This window comes from Nasonia vitripennis (genome assembly GCF_009193385.2).
Source record: "Nasonia vitripennis strain AsymCx chromosome 4 unlocalized genomic scaffold, Nvit_psr_1.1 chr4_random0006, whole genome shotgun sequence".
NCBI lineage: Eukaryota > Metazoa > Arthropoda > Insecta > Hymenoptera > Pteromalidae > Nasonia > Nasonia vitripennis.
In genome coordinates this window covers 1236392-1262500 of record NW_022279641.1, presented here as the reverse complement: position 1 = coordinate 1262500, position 26109 = coordinate 1236392, and the positions used below count along the sequence as shown (strand labels likewise).

Sequence of the window (26109 nt, the reverse complement as noted above, 5' to 3'; positions counted from 1 at the left end):
CATTGACAGTCGGTCGTGCTGATCCACGCGAACGATACGCGCCACGAGACATCGACCTATGAGTACACTTTACGTAATGTGGAAAATCTGCACCGAATGAGTCTTCGACGAAAAAGTAATCGGCCTCTATATTAAAAACATTGATGATCTCTCTTCGTGAATAGAGCTGACATGAAATTGACTTGTATCGCTGAGATATTATCGGTATAATATATATGTGTGTATATATATATATATATATATATATATATATATATATATATATATTTAAATAGCTGAAAAATTTATATATGCACAACTCGCCGGCGAGCTTTCACACGGATTTGTATGTGGAAGATATGAATTAAAATATATTGCTCGGGTATAGAGGATTTTTGAACGAGTTCGAGGAGGATATACAAGCAAGAGGAAGCTGCTCTGACCAGTTGACAGGTATGTGCAATGCGCGTTAATCAGTGCGCAGGCTATAATTCATACCGAGAGGCATTTCCTGCACGAAATTGCACTGCTCATATATAGAAACTAAATCAAAAGCTTTGATTGTACTGGTTAGAGTTTTTTGCAAATTATTGTCCTTAAAGCATCGGCTGTAGGGGTGTGCGAGTACTCGAAAACTCGAGTTACTCGATCGAAAAACTCGACTCGACGAGCTCGAGTCGAGTACCGGGTCGAGTCAAGTTACTCAAATATTTCGAACTACTCGAATTTTTCGGGTTACTCGAATCTTTTGAGTTACTCGAGTTTTTCGCACTACTCGAGATTATTTTTTAACCATATATTTACCATACCACTCGAAATTTTATAATTATATTTACGTATGGCTTTAAGACAACCCCATAAAGCAAGAAGCAATGAAAGTGAGAGCTCATAAAGCTTATACAAGCGAATTGCTTTTCGTTCGTATATAAACTAAGCAATAAGCTTATAGGTTAAGCTGGTCGTGGCCAATCCCTATAGAAGTCGCAAAAAACACACTGCTCTTATTGTTCTCGTAACTATAGTTGTGAATCCCAGTTTAAAAAGCGCGCTACATTTATGCACGTCCGCGGGATGGCCTATTTTCAGGGTTACACTGTAAAAAATTTTATCGTCATATTACTAACCCAGTAGTAAACCAATCCGTCCTACGCCCAGCACAGTAAATTTACAACAGTACAAGTAAATTCACAACGGCATATAGTAATTTTACTATTTTGCTCGCTGTAATTTTACAACGGCGGTAGTATTTTCACACTGAACGCGAGAATCTGACCCCTGTAAAATTACTACGCTAAGAGTAGTAAACTAATCCGACCTACACTAGGCGGAACAATTTTACTACAAGAATAGTAAAATTGCTAGATTTTTGTAATTTTACGTAGTTGAGAGTAGTAAAATTGCTATACGTGGGGTTGGAACCTCGTGTAATTTTACTACATTTTAGTGATTTAAAAAAATATTAATATAAGGGTGTATAAGTACTTTTATAGCACAGTGTGGCTAAAATACGCTGTTAAGTCACGCCTATCTGTGACTAAAGTAGTACTTTTTTGCACCATGTTTATCACACTCGCCACGCTCGTGCGCTAACCTCACGGTGCGAATAAGGACTACTTTAGTCACGAATAGGCGAGGCTTGCGGATTTTAGCAGTCTGTGCTATAAAATTTTATACGATACTCTTGACTTAAATGGTTCAGTTTTACACGGCGCTTAGCGCCCTCTCTACGCTCGGGTGCTAACTGCGCCGTGTAAAAAAGAACCATTTAAGTCACACGTACCGTAATGTACTATTGCGCCCGTTACTAAAAATCAGTACATGCGTTACAAAAAATATGGTGTGTACCAAGGGCTAAGCGGGCTTTTTGGCCTCGTGTAGTTGCAGTACTCGTCTGCGGCTCCGGCTAACTCGCCTTGACATGTACTGCAAACTCCACACTCGGCCACAAAAAGCGCACTTTACGCCCTTGGTACAGAATATACTATTTTACAGTGTAGGTTACTATACGGGGGACTTGTTTGACATTTTCGTTCACGCTTTAAAATACGCTGTTTTTAGGGCCGGCAATATAACCGGCGAGCCGTGTTCAATGTATTATATACAATGTAACGCAACAATTTTATGTGTGTTTATATCGTCGCTCCCTACGAAGAGTAACACTGTTCAAATTTCCCGTCATAAGTAGCACAACTCATTTCACGCACGCTAGACTAACACAACTCAAAATTTCCCGCGAAGACTAGCACAACTCAAACTTTCTCACAACTTAAACAACAAATTTCTATAAAAATTTACCGATTTTTGCGAAACTGTCCCTGATGAACATTTTTAAATATTCACAATTTACTACTTTTTACCAAATTTAAAATTGTTTTCACAATTACAATAATTTTTTTAAATTATTCCCTTTTTTTAGAAACCTTAAATTTCCGAAACCTTTTTAAACTTTGAGGTTTTTCTGTCTTTGTCCAAGGTTTTCATGAGCTTAACCAAGAAAATAACCAAATAAAAACATAAAATACTCACATTTTAAGTAATGTAAAGTCGCTAGTTGTGCTACTCTTGACCGCACTTCTGAACTGTGCTACTCTTCGCGGCAAATCGTGAGTTGTGCTAGTTTTCATTTGGAAATTGGAACTGTGCTAGGCTTCGTACGGAGCGACAATATTACGTATGCACCATGTCTATGTGACTTAACAAACGCAGGCTCACAGACAAGAGCATGCCAGTGCGATATACATACATTAACTGGGTTCAAAACGGACCTGGCGCCCAAAAAATACTGGCTCATTCTGCACGTTAAAAGGATAAAAAATGGTATCTATAATTTTATTGTAAACCTAATAGTTTTAAAATAAAAAATAACTTAATATTGAAAAAATCAAGTTTATTTATATTTTTAATTCAAAAACTATTAGGTTTACAGAAAAAAAAAACATGGATACCTTTTTTTATCCATTTCACATGCAGGATCAGCCAGTATTTTTTTTTATTCACTTATGTCTTTTAACAACAAAGTTTAAATTTGGACCAAATTGCCGAGTAATAAAAAATTTTTGTAAGCTACTCAAAATTCACATTTATTGAATTATATGCGTCATAATACATTAAAAAGTTATAATTTTAATATATTTAATAATATAATATCCAAATATCCAATTATTCAAGGCCCGATAATTTCGAGTAGCTCGATAAGTTCGGGTACTTAATTTTTTCGAGTACTCGAACTCGAAAAAAAAACTCGACTCGACCCGACTCGAGTTTTTCGGGTACTCGCAAACCCCTAATCGGCTGCTTATAACGATAATAAATGCTTCTGTATTGCACTGAAAAAAAGACAGTCATTTCTGCTGTAAAGTCCGGTAGTTTTAACCGTTCTGCCACCGTAACGACTGTTCAGTAAGAACAACGATGTGCTACTGGTAGTTTTGGCGAGTCGCGACTCGTAAAATTGGTCGCTTACGCGGGACACCAGCAAAAACGACCGAACTGATTCTTTAAAACTACTGAACTCTACGGTAATTTTGGCGAATCTTCGTACAATAACGGATTACTGTTGCGATTTCAGTTAAAATGGCTTAGTTTTTTTTTCAGTAAGAGTGTATATATAGCAATAACCACGCTGCTTTGCTTTTAACAGCGTACTTGATGACCTTGTTAACATCGAGGGTAGAGAGTGTGCGATACATCTTGTACACGCGTCAGAGAACAACGAGTAATAGTAATTAGTGAAACAAAGGACTTTGCAAGAGATGAATTCCCCGTATCATTTCGACGGGATATGCTACCGAAAAATCGTGAAAAAAAATTACAAACCGCGGAGATCGCCGCTTATCTGTTCGCACTGTTATATATAGCAACGCATCTCTATCGCTTTCCAGCATATTAAATTACATTTAAATATATCAAACTACACGAGCTACCAGTCACGCGTACGGCGTATCGCCTTACTATAACCGCCGCACAACAGCGTTATCGATATCAGCTGTTAAAAAAACTCGATTTTGTGGAGAAAAAATCGTCTAGAGATCGCTGAGTGGCGCGAAGAAACTGATATAAGCTTCGACGTTGCTGTATGGGAGGTTCAGTTGAAATTTCACCGTGGAGCTGTAAGTTGGTGTATTAGGTATTTGAATTTTTTTATTTGTGTTAGGTCGCGTGTTTTGCGCGCACATGTGTGTGTGCACGTACGCTGTTTATCCTCTGATCAGTATACCCTGGTAGAAAATTAACGGTTCGAATTTGCTAAGACCTTTAGACTTAGCTAACTGTTTTAACGGTTGCCAAGCTAAAATTTAACAAAAAATGTGGCTTAGGAACCGCGCTAATTTTCCAAGATGTCTGCCGGAGGCTAATTTGAGGTTACGAAGTTAGGATAATCACCAGCTAAATGAATCAATTTAATTTTATTAATATTTCAATTTTTTACATTTAATATAGTCCTATTCTACTATCTGAACAAGGTTTGTATGATACGCATGCACTGCACTTCATTTCACTTGACCGTACCAAGTCATGAACTGTTATTTCATAATGTCATGCTGTCTGATCAAATAAAATAAATAGAAATTGTTTGTATTAGCAAACTAAATAGTGCAAAATGCCTTGTTCAACAAGACTAAACTAAAAAAGAACCCATTCAAATATTTATTGTGGTTTCGAGTACATAAGATAAGAATTTCACAAAATCAGTCAATTAAAGTAATAACACAGTAATGATTATTGATGTGCACTCTTTTTGAAAATGCCAAGAGCTGATTAATAAGTTCAAGCAATCTTTATTGTATTATTACTTTAATTGACTGATTTGAGATTTTGGTCAAAAATCACCGATGCCAAGAAAAATGTGAAATTCTTATCTTATGTACTCAAAACCACAATGAATGTTTGAATGGGTTCTTTTTTAGTTTAGCCTTGCTGAACAAGGCATTTTGAACTATTTAGTTTGCTAATACAAACAATTTTTATTTATCTTATTGAATCAGACAGCATGACATTATGAAATAACAGTTGACTTGGTACGGTCAAGTGAAATGAAGTGCAGTGCATGCGTATCATACAAACCTTGTTCAGATAGTAGAATAGGACTATATTATATGTAAAAAAATTGAAATATTAATAAAATTAAATTGATTCATTTAGCTGGTGATTATCCTAACCTCTTAACCTATCTAGATACAACTTAAATATATTATCTACAAATTGTTACATGTCCTTTGCATTTCCTAACCTTTTTTCAATTATAATCAACCATATAGGTAAATTTATATTTATTAACAAAAGTTTTAACCTGACAATTGTATACGTATGGCTAGTAAACTGAATTTAAGCAAATTAACTGCAAGGAGCTGTGCATAAGCTTCTATTACAGTAAGCGGTTATTTAGCGATTTTCTAAGCGGTTCATTGGCGTTATTGGTTAAATAAGCCATTGCTAAGCCATTGAACCGTTGACATTTCTACCAGGGTATACAAGGACATTTTTTCAGATTCCTTCATGACCATTTTTCATTGCTTGTATTATATCACATAATTGATTAAAGCAGTATTATTTTATATTTCGATTTCATTGCAACACAACGTTAGAAATGTCCATAGGTAGTTTGCATTTCCTCAGACTTGTCAAAATTACTTAATTTTTTTTTTACAATAAGTATCGACTTTAAAACTTTTGTTAATAATTTATTTTGATTCGCTTACAACACTTTTTCACTGATTAATTACCTAACAAAGACCCAAATATTTAGGATTATAGCTATTTCGATGATTATAACCAATATAGCAATTATCCATACATGGATGCTTCCAACGTTAACATATAGGTATATGCCACTTTGCCCCGGTCTCGTATATACACTCTATACGCAAAAGAAGTCATTCGTTTTCACTCTAATCGTAATTCTTCGTATAATTATATTCTGTTATTCAAATTTTGCTCATTAATAATTACTGTATTGTTAAAAAGTTTATTTTTCATAGTCAGTTCATAATTTTTTCCCTACACAATCAATCTTATTTTTACTCATCCATAATTGCGTTCGCCAACTGTAATCAGAATATATAAGTTAAAACTTAAGACCGATTGATCACACATATAAATTTTGCAATAATAAAAAGAAGAAATAGTCCGGTAAAGCCGACTATTGTTAAACTCTTAACCCTGCGGCTATTCAGCGTTGCGTGCACATACTATACACATCCGAGGCGTATGGGCCCATGGTGTGCGTGAATGCGCAAATTATAAGCTTCTTCCTCGGCTGGACTGCTCTTATTGGTTGAAGGCCTATTGAAGCAATCATATAACGTGCGTGGCTTTAACAGGGCACAAGTGCATTGGTCTCCACATTGTGCGCCGGCCGTCCCGGAGCTCGCAGTCTCACGACAGTAGCGCGCGCAGACGCTGCTTCAATTTTTCATCCACATTCGACTTATTGTATATTTATGATTCTAAAATAACACAGTAGAGACTCCGATTTGATATTTTTTAAGCCAATATAAAAAAGCTGTGCATAGGTTAGCTTTAAAAATTTAACTAATATATACTGCGTTTTTATACTACTTATCTTCAAAGCAACAATATATTGACAATGATTTTTTTCGTTCCAGACAACATGGCTCCTAATTCGGTAGAGACCGAGACAGTGAGGGACGAGAGCCCGAAGTCTAGTGATGCAGTGATGGACACAAAGCAAAAGTCGGGAACGTACTTTCGTGGCAAAATAAGATGGCAGACCACAATCGTCCTCGCAGCAGTTCACGCGCTTGCTGTCTACGGACTGCTGACCTTCCCTTATCTACAAAGTTGGAAGACTTTACTGTGGGGTAAGCAATAATCGGATGACTATCGCGCGAGAATTGACTTTTGTTTGTGTTTCGAAAAATATAGCTTTTGATTATAAGAATACAAATAATTTCATCAATTTTTTTTTCATCAATAATTATTATCAATTTTCAACTCGCTGCATAGCATACTTTGTCGCCATGTACACGATGATCGGAATCAACGGAGGCGTACATCGTCTCTGGTGCCATAAGTCGTTCAAGGCCAACGTACCTCTCAGGATGATCCTTGCTTGGTTTTACCTCACAGCCGCTCAGGTACGCTTTGATTTTTTCGAAATTGCTATTCAATCAATAATAAAAATTGCTATATTTGACAACCAATGCTATTTTACGTGTAGGTGTCCTTCAAAAAGTGGGTACAGTACCACAGGTGTCACCATAGATATATGGAGACAGACGCCGATCCCCACAACAGCCAACGAGGCTTCTTCTTCTCTCACATCGGCTGGCTGATGATTCAGAAGACTCCCGAGACCCGCAAGAGATTGAAGGAGGTCGACCTGAGCGACATGGAGGCCGACCCTGTCATCAGGTTCTGTGACAAGTACGTATTTCTCAGGATAGAATCAAACCACTCAAAATTGTTCATAGTAGCGAAGATTGGTGACGTAATTTTTCCCCCATAGGTATTACGTTCCCCTGGCCATAGCCGTCCAAGTGTTCTCCGTCCTGGTACCGGTGTACGGCTGGAACGAGTCCTGGAAAGTGGCCATCCTGTCCCAGACCATCAGATACGCCTACACCCTCAACGCCATGTTCTCCATCAACAGCTTCGCTCACATGTGGGGCTACAAGCCTTACGACAAGTGCGTATAGACAAATGAATGTATACTCCTTGTAAACTATAACATGTCTCTATAACGCAATAATTAACTCCATCAGGAACATCGCACCGGTGGAGAACAGGTGGACGTCGTATGTGTCCTTCGGCGAGGGTTGGCACAACTATCATCATACCTTCCCTTACGACTACCGGACTCCGGAGATCGGTGGTCCCAGGTTCGACGTCGTCGCCTGGTTCATCGCATTGTTCGGCATGATCGGTTGGGCCTACGACCTCAAGAAACCATCGCCCAATCTCGTCCAGAAGACAATGAACAACAAGGGCGACGGTACTTTCATGAAAGCTGCCGTGTCTTAATATGATTGTTGATGTTTTGAACTATTTTCGGTATAATAATCAGTGGTATTTTAAGGTTTTTACGCGTGCCTTACGTTGCATATTTCAATAAGCTTGACTGAATTATAACTGTTTGCGTTCAGGTGAATATCATATACACAGCTTGAGTATATATATATATATATATATATATATATATATATATATATATATATATATATATATATATAAAAGAAATATCATACTGCATGTATACCATATAAGCTTACTATTACGTACTAATTTAGAATGCGTATATCTTTATTAACAACGCTGCTACACGTTCGCTATTTTGTTAATTTATGCCGATATAATTAAGTATTAGTTTGTTAAGTTAATATAAGACGCAATAAAGTTTGTTATATAATACTTACGCGATTGGGATCTTCATTTTTTTACAACACCTGCCTATAATAGTATATTGTGTAACAAGGGCGTAAAGTGAGCTTTTTTAGTTGCGTTTGCGAGCCAAAGATGAGGTCAAAAACACCTCTTAGCCCTCGGTGCACACCATAATTTTTGTAACGCACGGACGTATTTTCGCTTTTTTTCGTATGCGTCGTGCAGATGAAATTGATTTTTTACGCGGCAACCACGCGCTTTTCGAATATTATATAGAAAGATAAATTTAATGTTACTAAGTTCCCTCAAGCATATCACTATACTCAAGTTTTGTACATATAAAAAGGTCCCTTTGCGATGTACTGAGAAAACGGACCTTGGGGTAAAAATATAATGATGTTTGATGTGCGCTTTGTACGTAGAAGCGAGCTGAGATGCCTCTGTAAGTTAAAACATTTACAAAAAATAATTTAAAAATGAGTTATCAGAGCTATACAATTTTAATAAGTATCTATCAACTGGTTGCCGTTGTAGCAAGGTTATGCGCTTTGACAGCTCCTAAAATGCTAATTTCAAATAACTTGTTATTCATTTTCTAGCTCATGGAGACATTTAAGATGGCTTATAGGTTGCGGAGTGTCCAGCTGAAAGCTATCTTTATGCATTCGCAAAGATATCTTTCAGAAATTATAAATGTAATCTTGAAGCCATCGTAAAGATCACTTTAAGAGCTTTGCGACTCCATAAAGATACCTTTCGACTGGACACTCCGCAACCTATAAGCCATCTTAAACGATTCTTTTCAGAATTTCTTGAAAGCATCCGTTTACCTAGAGAAAGTTATCTTTAAGGGCGCTTTTAGAATACTTGTTTGTTTATTGGGTTATTTATTTAATTTACATACACTTTATAATTATTTGCGCATTCGCAATGCCGAATCCTAAATGCATCGCGGCTAAACGCATACGCCTACATTCATGCCCACGTATTATTTTATAATATACTAGGAATGAAGGCGCGCTTCGCGCGCTCTTGATACTATCTCTGTCTAATAACACTGGTAGAAAATCTACCATAATTGTTGGGCGGCACAATAACGTCTGCTAATATTTCATAAGCATGTAACATGTTACTAAATCCCTCAATACTATTTTTTAATAATTATATTAATAATGCTCAATGTCGTCATAATTGGTTTGAATAGTGAATTTGAAGAAAAGTTCAGTATAAGAGTCAGTGGGTTTGTCTATCATTACAATGCCATTTATTTGCATTATAAAAAAGCTATACAACTGAAATTTTACACAGATACTTACTATGCTACCTAGAAAACATGTAACCTACATGATTATGATTTAACTGTTTTCATTCATATTTTCACATCGAGGCCCATATGAATTTTTTAATTTAGCGTATCAAATTTTGCTTGTAGACAGTTACACAGAAACTACCATCTCTAGCACATTGTATTTCTGGTTTCCAGTGTATTTTTACATGAAGAAAGTGATAAGTATTTTAGCTTTTTTGTCAAAGGCATTAATTAGAATTTTGACTTTTAACAGTTGTGAGAGATTTTGAGACCGATACCTATTTCTCCATTTTTGCATTTTTTCTTATTTGAAAACTAACAGGTCTAGAAAGCTCATATTTTGCATATAGATTTCTTTTGTGATTGTGGAAAGATATTTAAAGTTGAATCAACGTTAACTAAAATACTTTTATGTTCGACTACAACACCCATGATAATTATTTAGTCGTATAGCATGAGTTTAAATGGAAAAACAGGTATCGGTCTCAAAATCTCTCACAACTATTAAAAGTCAAAATTCTAATTACCTAATACCTTGACAAAAAAGCCAAAACATTTATCACTTTCTCCATGTAAAAATATGCTAGAAACCAGAAATACAATGTGCTAGAGATAGTAGTTTCTGCGTAACTGGCTATAAGTAAAATTTGACCTGCTCAATTAAAAAATTCGCATGAGCCTAGATGACAAAATATGAACGAAAACAGTTAAATCAGAATCATCTAGGTTACATATTTCTAGGTAACATAGGAAGTGGCAGTGTCATATTTTAGTTGTCTAGTAGACTTTTTACAATTCAAAGAGCATTGTATAATGATAGCCTTAAACTTACTGACTCGGATACTGAACTTTTCTTTAAATGCACCTTTCAAACCTCACCGAGGGCGACTTTGGGCACAGAGACACAGTATATCTTCAAACTCTTTATTCTTTTAATTGAACTTCTCACTGACATTTCAAAATAAAACTAAATAATATTCACACACTTTATTACTACTTCAAATAGGGTTAGGGTGCCACTTTTCAATACACATGTTGTAATACTACACACTCTTGGTAATTAATTTTTACTAAAATTTCTTGCTAGTTATATTACATATATTTTATCTGTTATCAAAGTTTCGACATTTCATTTTAAACACCTCAGACATTTCTACCAGGGTTATGAGTTATGACTGTTTTGAGGGTTATGAATTTAAAGCGCGGTTCTAATCTCGTTGCCTAGGCGCAACCAACCAGCAACCAATCAGAATCACGTATTAAATGCTTCACAACAAAGGCCATTATTTTTTAAAGTGAGGATAATTATAACTTGTACCATCTTATATACTAACTACCATAGATTCTTACCGCTTGCGAGTGAGAAAAACCGGACACCACCTGGCGGCAGCTCCACAATAGTCATTTTTTTCACCCGGAGATATCTTTCTGCACGCTTTTTGTACACTTTCAGAAGAGATTTTGTATAAAAATTTTAGCTATATTAGCAGACAGCTTTTTGACAGCTTTTTATGAGTCTCTTACAGTCATCTTGCTTAGGCGCTCTTTAAGTCATCATTTTTTAGAACAACTTTGACGACTCTTAGAAAGGGGCGAAAAAAAAGACGTCAACTAGTCAACTTTTAGAAAACTATGAATGTATTTCAAATTTTGTCATACACAACTTATCTAAAAGATATCTAATATGATCACTTTAAAGCAATCTTTAAGCGCTCTCATATAAGATATTTCTGAAATTTTATTCTACAAAAAAGTCTTAAAGGAAATGTCAAAAAGATATCTGAAAGTGATCTTTAATGAATACTATTTTACTATTTTACTATTTTACTGTCAAGTCGACAACTTTAAGAAATTCTAAAAGAACTCTTAAAAAAGGTAATTCATAAGATATCTAAAAAGTTTGTTGGCCCTTATCTATGACCTAAAAGCTATCAATTTGAAGACTTTTAGAAAATCTTAAATTAGTCTTCCGAAAGATAGGTAATAAGCTATTCCAAATTTCAGTGAGTTGTCTAAAAGGCGTCTTTTTGATGTCTTGTAGAAATTCTTAAAGAGCTCTCAAGAAAGATAAGTATTCAGATGTCTAAAAGTCCGCCAGTGTTTGTTGGGCTTAGGCCGATTGTGGCGTTTACGAGCCGCAGACGAATATTTTTTGTAACGCATGCACTGATTTCCGCGTTTACGCACATGCACATACGTATATTTACGTATATTTGATGTGAACTATACTGACCATTTTCTTTAACAAATTTTAGCGGGCGTTTTGCCCTCCGGTCAAAAAAGAGTAACTTTATAGTCCCATTAATATAGGCAAGAAAAACGCGAAAATCGTTCGTGCGTATTACAAAAATAAAATAAGATAAAATTCTTAAGTTCCAAACATCATACAGTTAGCCATAGCACATTAATTATTAAAAGTTACATAGATTTTAAAAAATAGTGCTTAAATTTCATTGGTCGATAAGTTTGAATGCAGCACTATCAACGCACGGTCCCGGTAGTTTCGTATTTCGAACTTTGTAGCATATAGGCTGAAGGTCTGATAAAGTAGGAGTCTGTGGTAAAAATAAATTATCATCGCGTATTGTATTGGTTATTTTTGTAAATTGAGATAAGTAATACAAACAAATCAGTATAAACAAAAATCATATGATTATTTCAGTGCACTAATACGTTATCGCACACAAAAGTAAAATTTAAGAATATTTTAATTTAAGAATAAATTTTGCTTTCTCTTAGAGAAAATTATCATGTTCATTATTTAACAAGTATGAAGTATGTCATGATGAGTAAAATAATATAAATTAAATTAGATTCATACAGTCATATTTTTCTTTGTTTTTTTATTCTCAATTCAAAAAATAAACTTACTTCTTTTCTGAAGAAAGCTTGGTAAAAGTAAATTTAAAAAAATTTCAAACATTAAACAACAACATAAAACATTTTTGAAGTTTTCGGGTGATGTTTTGATAGCACTCGTGTCAGTCTTAGGCGGCTACATCATCCTCGCTAGTAAAAGACAATTTTCTCCCCCCCTGATGGTTGCACAATATACCGCCGCTCCCTACGAAGAGTAGCACTGTTCAAATTTCCTGTCACTAAGTAGCACAACGCATTTGACGCACGCTAGACTAGCACAACTCAAACTTTAAACAACGAATTTCTATAAAAATTTCCCGATTTTTGCGAAAATGTCCCTGATGAACATTTTTAAATGTTTACAATTTACTTACATTTATTTAAATTGTTCCCTTTTTTTAGAAATTTTCGAAACTTTTAAAAACTTTGAGGTTTGTCTGTCTTTGTCCAAGGTTTTCATGAACTTAACTAATCCAATAAAAACGTAAATTACTCACATTTTAAGTAAAATACATCGCGAGTTGTACTAGTCTTCGTGGGAAATACGTAAGTTGTGTTACTCTTGGCGGCATTTCTGAACTGTGCTACTCTTCGGGGCAAATCGTGAGTTGTGCTAGTTTTCGTTTAGAAATTTGAACTGTGCTAGTCTTCGTATGGAGCGACGATACTACTTTGTATAAAAATTTGATAAAAACGTTCTTTCTTGAAAAGAGAGCGTTTGTAATAGTTTATACTAATTGCCTAACCGTTCGATTTTAAGCGACAGCTGAAGCCGAAACCTTTCATTTATGTTGGCTATCAAAAGTTATAAGCTATTTAAAATAGGGAAAAATCGTTAAAATTTTTTAAAATTAAAGCTTTTGGGCTTAACTTTTAACAAAATCGTATGAGAAATAAGAAAATTTTTTATTTTAAGTGTTGAAAGTAATTTTACGAAGCTCAACCCTTCCGTAACCATGTACACTTACCAAGTTTTATGTAAAATTAGATTTTAAGGTTGGCGCTGCAATCGCATGAGTACAACGAAGTACGCGTAAACATCTGTTCGTATTTCCAAGATTTTAGAAAAACAAAAAAATAAGTCCGATCGAAATTTTCTTTCGCTAGAACGAACGATTCATTAAAGTTAACACTACGGCGCTCCAGACTCCATTTTTCATTTGCAAAATTTATTCAAAAAGTTTTATGTAATAGAAAAACAGTGTTTTTTGGGACGACATCCCCTTAAAAAAGCCCACTTTACGCCCTTGGTACTACACAATATACTTTTTCGACCATTCACAGTCAGTGCAGTTTTTAGAGATTTGCAATAGAAAATACATTTATTCATAATTGCCATTATATATATATATATATATATATATATATATATATATATATATATATATATATATATATATATATATATATATATATATATATATATAGTTTAACATTTTTGAATAAACTATAAAAAGTTTAGAATTACTTCATTCAATTGATTCAAAATATTATATGCTCGATAATATTTACAAAAATGTTGTCAAATTTACCATAAATTTTTCAATCACTACAATATTTTAGTTTGCTATGGTTGTATTATAGTAATACAATAAATCTCTTAATTTACTCGAACATATTTCTTGACGATGTTGTTGTACCAGAAAGTCGTTAACCTTTCGTTTATCTTTCACTATTATTATAATTATGTCAGTACATCCGATATATGCAGCATGCGCTTGTAACCTTTACTTGCATAAGACAAACGAATTTTGAGTCGAAACAGCAGTCTAGACACATATTTCCAATACGTGGGCATTTAAACCCAATAGGTAACACGCAGTGGAACACTCAAATATTCAAACTACTGACCTTGCCGAAAGACCGATGCACATGGTCCCCATACGTTCATCCCATCTGGCAAGTATTTCCGCCTCCGCCTCTACGATCGAAGACTCGACCAATTTCCAATATCTTCGACGATAACTTATTTATTTAAAAATCTCGCAAAAACACGAAAAATCTCGCAACGCTCCAAAACTAATTGCCCCGAGAAAACGTCGTCTCCTCTCCATTTTTAAAACCCCAAGACGATCAATTCTCAGAGCAAGCAAGAGAAAGCCCAGAAAGACGCCGACAGGCATAACAAAGGGCGTTCGCCTGGCAGGGATGCGCCCTCGAAAATTTTCTCTCGGCCGCGAGAGGAAATTCCGAGATTTTCAAGGCCCGTATTATGTTTTCTCCCTCGTCGGAGGCGGTCAGCCTGATTTAGGGACGTATACCTGTGTTCGACTTCGAAGCTGTGGAAAAGTACCAACGCCGTTATCGCTGTGGGAACTGCAGATGGGATTTTGGATATTTTAATTGTTTTCGCGTGGTAGAGGTTCAGTCTCGAGGGGGAGGACTCCGAAATGCCTTAATTGCTGTATAAGAAGGATTATGGGGTGTTATGCGCGGGATCTTTGGGATAGGCAAGGTTTTCGAACTATACTATAGATTATGTTGCATAATGCATGCCGGTTCGAGTTTGTTAAATAATTGCTTCCTACCTAAGGTAGCCTTAATATAGTAATTTTTAAAGTTTGTGTAAAAACATGTAGGAAGTGTTTTTTGATGCATTTTTAGCCCAAAAAATAGTGTTTTTCGAAAATGTCCGTACGGATGTATGTGTTCGTTCGTATACACCTGCATCTCAGCTTCTACTCAATGAATCTTAATCCACCGCAAATTTCATTTTTTTTTCTTTTTTACTGTAACATAATGGGGAAACGGTCCGGTATTTTTAAATATAAAGTTATTGAAAAAGTTGATAAAAGTAAACAGCTTAATTAATATGTACTGAAAGAGAATAAAATCACCTAATGAAAACTAAATAACCTTTCTAAGAAAACATGATTAATGCAGGTTATTAGAACTATATACACCTGCACTTTAACTTTAAAAGTCATTTCATGGAGCAGATTCGGAGAAAACCATCGAAAACTGAAAAAGTCGTACTTTTCTATGGGATACGATAACTCGAGAATAAAAACAAATATTGAGAGCGAAGAGAATCGTAATTGACTATGTATATTTAATCGACTAAGAATAATTTTATCCAACAAACAAAAAAGTACAAAAACTTTATGAAATTATGTATGTGAAGTAAAAACAATTTTGATATTGAAGCAATACATATACGTGCCAAAGAATTGGCAGCGGTTTTTTTAGTCATTCACGCGCTGCCGCACGGTCGTCTCCCATTCTCGCTACGTGCCCTGCCCATCCCAACCTGCGCGATTTTATTATTCTGTTAATATTTGGAACGAGTCCATTACAGTGTGCAAATAATTAAAATGTTAAAAAAAAGTCGCCCCTTAGCAACAAACGCCAAAATCTATCCCTCCGAAAGCCACGACACATAAAGCATCACCAGCGACGAGGTTTCAAAGCGTCTTCGCGCAGTCGTGTATATAGATATATACATATACCTATACAGCCGCAAGAATGTGAATACCTGCTCTCGCACGCGCACAGGTACGTACATTCTATGACTAAGTGTATGCGTGTATATCTGTATACATAGGCGCGAGAGGGCTTTAAAAAGTCTCAACGAATTTTTCGGAGCAGGACGAAACTCGTCGTTCGACTTGCCAGTTTTGCGCTCGCGCGAACTGTATCTTCTTCTCGGATCGAGAACGAGATCGCAGTAGAGAATCTTGTTTAATTTCATGTGCGCTCGCTCTTTTTTTCGCTAAATGGATTCTCGTTATGCTAAGGGACCAACGAGACAAAGAGAGATGTAATAAGGGAATGTCTTGTTTTAGATTGGGGAGATATTTTATTACGCGATGACTAATTGACGTTGAATAATTGTTTAATCTGTATTGTGTGCTGATTGAAAAAATACGCAATAATTGGTCAAACAATCGTGCGTGTTAGCATTTTAGTACGGCTTATATTAGCAGTAAGAGTGTGTGAACTTCAAGAAAAATTTTAGTAACTTTTTGATGATTTATTTTTGTGAGAAAAAAATTAAGTAAAACAATGCATAATAATAGGTTTCAAGCATTTATAAATAAAAATGTATGTATTAAACGCAAAGTTGAAATAACTTCTATACGTACGGTTATCTACCGCAGAGGATGCAGATAATTACAAACACATAATTATTTTATAACAAAGTAAAAAAGTTGGTGTAAATCATAACATTATTCAAAACGCTTTTCCTTCGTGAAAATTTGTTAAAGAATCAACTGCTTAAAACGAATAAAAAACATTCTACTATGTCTTCACAACTTTTCATGCCACGTTACACCGACCAGAGATAAAATATAATCTTATAAATAATCAAAATTTCGAATCCATATTCAGCGCTATTATCTCTCTCCTGATACTAGAAAGTCGTCGATTTTGTCCCCAAATTTTGCACTCGACAGCAGTAGTAACCACGGCGAGAAACTTGTCCATTTCTTATAAAACGCGCGAACATCTACCTCCCACGTAGAGCGCGCGAAATGCTTTCCCGCGCGCGGTCGAGCTCCATGGTGGGAGGTATAGTTTTGTCAAGTGGACAAAAAGAGCAGGTGGACAGAATTTCAAATTTGTTTTTACAAATTTCATTAGTCCAAGCCTTCGTCTATCATTCCACGTCGTTTTCGTTGTGTTTTTGGGAGATTTTTATCGATGAATTGTGAACAATAAATAAAAAATGTAGAGTGCTGTAATTTGGCAGGAATTAATAATCATCTTGTAAAAAATACTGAATTTTATGCGTTTTAGATTGTTCTTGATTAAATTATTTCAAAAATTATTATTCGATCAAATTTGTTGATTCAAGTCGACTTTACCGTTGAATTTGTTCAAGACAAACCGCAAATTTTTCAATGAAAACACCCTAGAAAACTCATAAATCCGCATTCGATTTTCATACGAACAGCAATATAATTTCTAACAAAAATTTTCAACAATTTCGCAGACCACCACAGTCAAAACAAATTTCACGCGCTTGCTCGCTGAATCCCGCAAAATCCAAACAAACCTCGAAAAATCTCCCTCCAAAAGTTTTCCACACACATACCCATACATATCGGCTTTGGCTCCATACACAAAGGAAGCAAGCCGCGCTCCACTAGCGAAGCCAGAAAGAGAGAGAGAGAGAGAGAGAGAGAGAGAGAGAGAGAGAGAGAGAGAGAGAGAGAGAGAGAGAGAGAAGCACACACTTTGCGCGCGCAGCAGTTCGACTTTTCTCGAAATCCCCCGAACATCGCGCGCGGTGCACCTTTCCCGCCAGACTCGTAACGTATTATATACGTGGCATCGGCTGTATGCATGTGTGTGTACCTGTGTGGATCCCCCGGCGTAGCGACTTTTCGAACGTATCGCAAGAAGAGGGAGAGTTTTCAAGGCGAGGGGAAGATGCTGCGTGGATTTACGTTGGGATTTAAAGGGACCATCAGAAGGACGAATTTGTTAAATCGCCGCTTTCGCTGGGGTTTTTAAATCGACTATAATTTTTCATTTGCTTTCGACATTTTTCAACAAAATTACCTTTGACAAGAGTTTTGACGAGTTTTACCGTCTGGTAAAAATGGACAGCCAGTAGAGTGTGAAGATGATGAAAAGTTTTTTTTAACGCGTGATCTCGTACGGCATAGTCGAACTTGTCCACCACTTTTCTTCTGAAAAGTTTCACAACATATATATGTATAATACATGTATGCTAGTACCCGATTACGCGCAAGAACAGCGCTTGAGAACCATCCCTAATCCCAGAACATTTGGCAAGTGACAAACATTTTTTAAAGAAATTCCAAAACGATTTCTCATAATTCCATTCCTCATAAGCATTACGAAACTCTCGAAGCCAGCGCGCAACAGCTCATGGCCGCGAAAAAATTCGAAAAATAATCTGTTGCGCCGCCCGGCCCCGAAATTCCCCCATGTAGGTACGTACGCAGAGCCGTTGCATACGTACTCTGTATATCCTCTGTCTTTCTCCGTTCGCGGGACAAGGGCGCGCGCGATTTACGCGCGCGTACGTTTCCCGCGTCTCTCTACCCTCTCTCTATTCTATACACGCCGATGCCATCCCCGCGGTGCAACAGACATGTGTGTACATATAGCTATACACGAGAACGAAGGAGAGAGAGAGAGAGAGAGAGAGAGAGAGAGAGAGAGAGAGAGGGAGAGAGGGATCAGCTGAGCACCAGCTGTGCGGCCGCCCAATAGCCGAGTCTCGCGCCAGTTGCTTCTCAGTCTCACTCGCAGCGTAGCTCGCGCCGAGTGTATACACATATACATACAGACATAAAGAAGCGAACGAAGCGTAACTGTTGCCTGTGCGCGCGCGAACGTAAACCGCGCGACACGTCGCTCGTTCTTCTTCTTCCTCGAGCTCTTCGCTGTTTGTGTGTTTACTGAGTGCTGTGCTACAACTACCTGTACTTACACTGTGTCATCTCTCCGTGCATACGAGTAGCTTCGCTTGGGCAGGAGTCGATCATCCTGTGGAAGACGCGCTGGGGTGCATCGACAGTGTGTGCTCTCGTCGCATCCTCCCTTGCTGCATCGGGAGAAAAGTGACAACTCAGTGTGTCCGGTGCATCGTTCCGAGGCTGCCGAGCCGGAAAAAACGACGAGCACCAGTCAAAAAGAGGAAAATCCGAGTGCACAAGTGTCCCGAGAATCTCGGTGCAACCTCGGCAGTGTCCGCCTCGATTTAACCTTTATTCCGGCCGCCGATCCTCGCCGAATCCCGGCGAAAAGTTCCCTCGAGTCTCGAGGAAAGCAGAACCGTGCTCGGAAAAGCGGAAAAGCCACGGCGTTTGAGGTTATGCGGGAAATATAGAGGGCGCGCCGCTGACACGACGCACCGCCGAGGAGGGTAGCTTTTCGCGCGCTCTTCTCCCGCGCGCCGCTCTACACTCGCGCGCCAGCCAGCTCTCTTGCCGCCTGGCTGCATATAACGATACCTATATCCCTTGAAAGCCCCTGCAATTTCTCGGCCCTCGACTCGGCCTGGGAAAATCCTGCCGTTTCGCCTTGCCGTCTGAAGGGTAATCGGGTGGCTCGGGAGAAAAATAGCGGGACGAGGATATTTCCCGGTGTAAAAAAAGGCGGGCGAGCGCGCGCGCGCGAGAATCTGCCGCCGCCGAAGTGCACTATGGCCACGGCGCTACTGTGAAGTCGTCGACCAGTGGCGGTCCCGCACTTTTCGGCCTCGTTTCTACCGCAGCAGCATCGGACGTGTCCCCGCTGTGCCGAAACTCCAGGACTCTAGGCTCCATCCGACGATCGTCTTCCAGAGGAGATTCGCTGTCGAGGAATACAGAACGACGGAGACGACGAGGCGCGAAGCTTCAAGATGCCACAGACGAGGTGAGATAGAGCGAGAGCGCGGGATTTCGGGGCTGGGTTTTCCGGGCCTTTTCCCGGATTTTCCTGGATTTTTCGAGACCAGCGGGCCAGGGGAGAGTTCCCGGAAGTTTTGGAGAGAGGCCCGGGAACCTCGTGGAGGAATAACCTGTCTCGGAGGCGGGAAGTGAGGTTGTGGCGTGGCTGCGTGGCGGGCGGATTCTTTTTTTTATATTTCAGGATAGAGCAGAGTTTTTCACGGGGTTTCTTTTTTGTTTGAAAGATTGTTAGTTCGAGGAACGGTGTGCTGAATTTCGGAAAAATCGGTGCTGGTTTAGGGGGAAAATTTCAGGTCCAGCTTGGAGCCTGTCGAGCTGGCCTGGTCAACTGCTGGTTACGATGGTCATACTTCTTTTAGAATCGATGGATGGATCTGGAATTTTGGGATTTCGATTGCATAGAGTGCTGTATTCTGTGTGCTGAATTGTGTGGTCCAAGCTTTTTTTCTTGTGGTGATTTCCAAGTCGAATTTGAGGTATGCTTTGACGCCACTCCTCGTGAGTGGCTGGTAAGATTGGTCCAAGATTTTTCAAAGCTGATTGAAAGAGTTGCTTTCACTATTTTTAAAATATCAAGAATTGAGAGATGCATACCTGTTATTTTAGTGTAATAGCAATAAATTTTGTTGTAATATTGTACGAGTCTTTGGGAGGAAATAAAGCACATGTTATCTAATACCTTATAAGGATTCTCCAAGATGTTCCTCTGCATTCCCGTTAAATTTCTTCACGATTTTTCAAATTGATCATCTATTGAACTTTTTGCAATGATACATTCATGCCACATGATCATTATTCAACAATATCATAAAGATAATTTAATTTCTTAGAGAGTATACCTCATGTTTTGATGAAGGTCTGCATTCATGCAAATACTTACATTGATATTTTGGGTGGACAACATTTATTCAATTTCTTGCTACTCCAAGAATTACAAGATGAACACGCTGTGATTCCACTTGCCTTATCTTCTCGGAATTTCTTAGTCAGAATTAAAAACAACTGATGAATAAATACTTGAAGATTTTGAGAAGTGGCTTAAGGTTCTTTTACAGATTTATTTTTTTAACAATTTGGAAAGTAATGTACATTATATACAACTTGGATCAAAAGTTAATAACAGATTGTACTTTTAATCAACACAAATTTGTTTAGTAATTCCAAAATAATCTCTACTAATACAGCAATGAGTACAATCGAGAATATTTTTTGTGTTACAGCATGCAAGAAAAGCAATCCAAGATCCATTTGCAGAATGGCAAGGGCACCCAGAGTTTCAGGCGGAAGAGGAAAGCTGCTGAGATCTCAGAGGATTCTGAGAACATTTATCCCCCCAACAAAGTTCCTGCCCTTTCCCCAACAGAGACTTTTGCAGAGTCCTGCACTGTCACAAGTCCTCCCGTGGCATACACACCTCAACCATCCACCTCTCCTCTGAAGGAGCAACAGGAACCATCAACATGGTCAGAACTCCGGGCATCCACTTGTTTCCTAACACCATCTGCTTCTCACAGCGACACCAACAAAACCACACCCCTTCCCTCCTTTCCCTGGGCCGATGGAGCACAAGTATGGTCAATTATGTGCCTGGGAGACCAAAAGTCTGTTACGCAGAGGGATCCACAAATGTTCCAGAGGCATCCAACGTTACAACCCAGGATGAGGGCGATTCTTCTGGACTGGTTAATCGAAGTTTGTGAGGTTTACAAACTACACAGAGAGACTTATTATCTTGCTATGGACTACATTGACAGGTATCTCTCAACTCATCACAATGTCCCGAAGAATCAGCTTCAACTCATTGGTATCACATGTTTATTTATTGCAGCCAAGGTACTTTGATATTTTCTTTTTTAATGTACTTTTATACATTTATAACTACAATATACTGATGAATTTTGTTATAGGTTGAAGAAATTTATCCACCAAAGATTGCAGAGTTTGCATATGTCACAGATGGTGCATGCACTGAGGAGGAAATTCTAGGAAAAGAATTGGTTGTTCTGAAAGGTCTTGGATGGAATCTGTCCCCTGTTACAGCACCAGGTTGGCTGAATGTGTATATGCAGGTGGAATCGGGTGACTGGTCCAAGCCAAATACCTTCATCTACCCCCAATATGGTGGATTACAGTATTCACAAGCTTCGCAGCTCTTAGATTTAGCAACACTTGATGAAGGAAGTTTGAAGTTTTCGTATAGTCATTTAGCAGCTGCTGCTGTTTATCACACTCAGGTAAGGACTAATGAATTAATAATTTTGTTATTAATGTTTATGAATTAAAAAGAAGTAAGATACTTTTTTTTATTTAAATAGGCAATATGTATGTGCATTCAATCGCAAATTCATTTATACAATTGAAATAAAAGCTTGAAAAAAAAAATTAAATATCACAATACAAAATTTTTTAATGATTGTTATTTTTGTTTTTTACCAATATTTTATCGCTTGGATCGGTTATTTATCATTTAAAAAAAATATCTTATCCATGTCACATTTTAAACGTGGTTCAGATGCAGTCAAAAATTTGTCCAGATAAAATGGCGCCAACGAATAAAAAACCCGCCATTTATTAGACCCGCCATCTTGAATTTTAGAATCTCCCAAATTCAATACAACTATTACTTAGATGATTCAAAATGCAGTTTAAGTAATCGATTACTCTAACAATTTTGTGCGGATTATTGGTTTGCAAACGAAAATATAAATTGTAAAAATGCAAAAATGTTCATCTTAAAAATATCATTAAAATTTAAATTTTTTACTCAAATTTCATACTTCTTAGTTTGATTAAAGAATTTTCAAGGCAATCGCGTTTAAAAAATTATCGATTTTTCATTTATAAAAACTAAAATTAATGATAATCGTAAAAAAAATGTACAAATTTTAGACATATATAATGGCATGAAAAAATTCTCTTTTTCAATTGAAACACATTTTTTGGCAATTTGAGTCCACGCATAATGTCTTTTATTGAGATAAAATATATTGAATTGTAAAAAGGTGCGAAAAATTCGTTCGTAAATTAAGCAATATGTCAAGTAGTGCAGATCTACACATATGGAGCGTCTGACTATATCTTATGGTATTCTACTGACATATCAGCCATAGCTGTACACTTTCCCATGCATTTGCTTCCACGTTTTACAAACTTGTTATGAAGTTTTAACTCTTGTAACTAATTGTTTATGCAAAATTTACGGTTTACCAAGGAAAGATGTTATTACTGTTAAAATTTCGCAGAATACTCGGAAATTATCCTTCCTTATCTCTTTAATAAATCCTAGAAAAAAAAACATGATAAAATTCGACTCATTTTTTCCTGAAATTATGGTTTAAAATAAAATTTCAAGCTCAAAATTGTTAAATACAAACGAAATTGATAAAAGTAATTGTGTCTCAACATTTATTAAACATATTTTTTTAATTAATGTACTTCCGAAAATCATTACATGCATAACTTTTATCAATGTTGACAGTCTTATTCTTTGTAATACACGCATTAAGAACTAAATAATTGATGAAATCATAATGTTTTAAAAAGGATTAGTATATCAGTAAAAAAATCATAACACCTGATAACAAATCGCGCATGAAAATAAGTATAAAAAATTTGTAGTCAGTTAGGACAACAGAGATAAACGCGTTTAAGTCACGTGCAGTACATACATTTTTCCAGCGTAACAGTTGGCTTTCTATATTTTTTTATAATTATTAAAATATTTCAAATTTTTATTTTTCGTTTTTTTTTCTTCTGCAGGGAAGGGAATGTGCACTACGTGTCTCCCGGCTAACGTGGGAACAACTGGGGCCCTGCGCCAAGTGGCTCAACGCGTTCGCGCTCACAGTCGCCGAGGAGCGCGCCCAACAGATGCTGCGATCAGCGGTACCCCTCATCGACAGTTCCGCCGGTTCTGGTCTGCGCGCGAGCGTCCCCAATATTGTGGCTGACGAATCGCACCGTATCCAGACGCATGTAATTGACCTGGAAATGCTGGAACAAGCGCAGCAGCGACAGTCACATGAGGCGATCTTGCTCTCGGATTGCTTAGATTTCGAGGCTATCCTCGAATCGGCGAGTAGTCCTGACCAGAGCGGTATTCTCACTCCACCCTCAAGCAGCCAGAAGAACTCGCCCACGCCACCAAGGCTGCCACCCCAACTCGAACCCTACACATAAATGTCAGACTCTTGTCTTTGGTTTCGTTAGTCTCTGTCTGAGTTCTCTGCTTCCAGGTGCCTTGCTGATTGTACTGATTACCTTTAAAAGGAAATAAGCTGCTGTTTTTGTCAGTATGTGCTGACACTGCTGAATTTTTATTGCGGGAAATGTTTATACAGGTTTTTAACGTTTTTATGAAATGAATTATTAAGCAAAGTCTGGCACAGGCTGTAGAAAACGGCGACTAATTTTTGTCCGGGTTCAAGTTCAGCAGGGTTCCGAATTTTTTAAATAATAATTTCGCTTAGATTTATACTTCGATCGGATGTGTTTATACCGAGGGAAAGGCTGTACATAGTTATGCATGACTGTAGATGAAATTTGCTCTCATACTTTTTGTACATATGACCATTTTTTCCTGGAATAGTAGTAGTTTTTTGCTAATTCTAAAGAGCGCGCTGATCTTATTTGTTTTTTGGTTCAGCTTTCGACGTACAAAATGGAACTGATTATTAAATAATATAAAGTTGTAGTCAATTTTTTTTATATTTTTAATACGATCTATCCATTTAATGCACTTCAAATAACTTAAAATCACAGTTGAAAATTTTACGATTTTAGTAAATCCGAATATTTTGCAAGTTATGCCAACTTTTTGAGATCTATATTTCATTAAATTTTATGACTAACGATTGAACTTTTGGATCATCACTCATGTCGAAGCTAAGTAACGTAGTGCTTTTTCCGATTTACTAAAAAGAGTAATACAAGTTGATTGATTTTTTGTTATTTGGGTTTCCTATAGCCATTTTATAAAGATTTCTGAGTCATTAAGAACAAATTTCAATGCACGTTAAGGTTGGTAAATATACTGTTAAACAAATCAAGAAATCTATAAGCGACAACCGTTCAAGTTTAACGAAAATTCTAATGTCACCATTGTAAATGCGCTTGCGATTCAGGCATATTGTGATGCGTTGAATGTAAAATTTCTTATGTTCTCGGTCTATAGTTCTTAATATAGGATTCTCTGAAATTAAACATATTTAAGTATCTCAAAGAACTGAATATCATAAACTATGACTATATTTACACAAACAGCTTTCACTCGATAGAGCAGCGTATTTTCTAAGTAAATAACGTATGTAATGCATATTTTAACGCCAGGTTAAAGAGAAGTGGCAGATTTTTCTTGTAAATATTGAAAAGATTCGATTAGTAGTCCGGTATACATATTAAATACACTTGAAGAAAAGTCATCGCATATGCTTCTGTGAAGTGAAAAAAAAACGCTTAGAAATTAATTTTGTGCGGCGCACGATCGCACAGTTCTGTGATTGGACGAGCAAGACTCCGACGAGGAATTAGCGAGTGCCTTAAGAGAAACTAACGATAAAGTCTTCTCTTGGAGTCTTTAATGGATTTCGTCCGTCCTGGAGGACTGAAAACATACACTAACTATACATATAGAAAAGATTTAAAAAAAATAATAAAAAATGTATTATACTTTTTTCTTTTTTTTATAACGCAGCAAAGTGCCTGTCACCACCGGTGCGCTTACATAGATTGTTTTTACCTAATGGATAAGGAAGAAGGACATCATTGTGAATAGTATTTTCTTTATTTCTTTTATATGATACGCTTTAATTTTTTAACGCAATACGCCGCGTTAATATTGTGAAAACTGCGAGAGCGAGTGTGCGCGCGTGTCGATTTATGTAAATAATAAAAGGTGCGAAAATCCATTACAACCAGCGTAGGAAAGAGAATGTGAGTTATATTATTATTATATTGTAAGTATGTATGAAAAATATGTTGAGTCGTGCGTGTTGGTCTTAGACTTTTCATGTAGAGTCTACGAGGAGCTATTGACAATAAAAAAAATAGAATAAACAAATTATAGAATGATTATCAAAAATATATATATTTTTTCCTTCTATAACATACAAACTGTAAAAATTAATTTACGTTTTGAAAAGTGTACAATAAAGGTATTAAAATTGTATGCACTTGGCATTTTCTTCAATTTTTCTAATCCATTTTCCAATTCCCTGATAGCTTAATAAGAAAGGAGTTTCAGCTAAA

General features: G+C 36.9%; 3 protein-coding genes across 6 annotated transcripts in view; 2 read left to right on the top strand and 1 right to left on the bottom strand.

Moving 5' to 3' along the window:
- Positions 1–6227, bottom strand: part of LOC100114690 (protein limb expression 1 homolog) — a 13125-nt gene extending 6898 nt beyond the window's left edge. The window contains exon 1 of the mRNA XM_031928324.1: positions 5703–6227. The gene's annotated coding sequence lies outside the window, so the exon portion shown is untranslated. The remainder of the gene's footprint in view (positions 1–5702) is intronic.
- LOC100114730 (acyl-CoA Delta(11) desaturase) lies at positions 358–8349 on the top strand. Of its 4 annotated transcripts, none has more exons than XM_008219136.3 (6): positions 358–432; positions 6585–6800; positions 6946–7076; positions 7160–7365; positions 7448–7627; positions 7704–8349. In XM_008219136.3, the coding sequence occupies exons 2-6, from the start codon at positions 6590–6592 to the stop codon at positions 7960–7962; spliced, it is 987 nt and encodes a 328-aa protein (XP_008217358.1). In that variant the 5' UTR covers positions 358–432; positions 6585–6589; the 3' UTR covers positions 7963–8349. The 4 variants fall into 4 exon arrangements, with proteins under 4 accessions (XP_008217358.1, XP_031784180.1, XP_031784179.1 ...); XM_031928320.1 differs by lacking the exon at positions 358–432 and adding an exon at positions 3985–4105; XM_031928319.1 differs by lacking the exon at positions 358–432 and adding an exon at positions 4040–4088.
- Positions 8350–17108: 8759 nt separating this feature from the next.
- LOC100114765 (G1/S-specific cyclin-E1) lies at positions 17109–26029 on the top strand. Its single transcript, XM_001599633.6, has 4 exons — positions 17109–19828; positions 21084–21696; positions 21771–22097; positions 23623–26029. Exons 1-4 carry the CDS (start codon positions 19815–19817, stop codon positions 24040–24042), a joined length of 1374 nt encoding a protein of 457 aa, XP_001599683.1. The 5' UTR covers positions 17109–19814; the 3' UTR covers positions 24043–26029.
- The last annotated feature ends 80 nt before the right edge of the window (positions 26030–26109 follow it).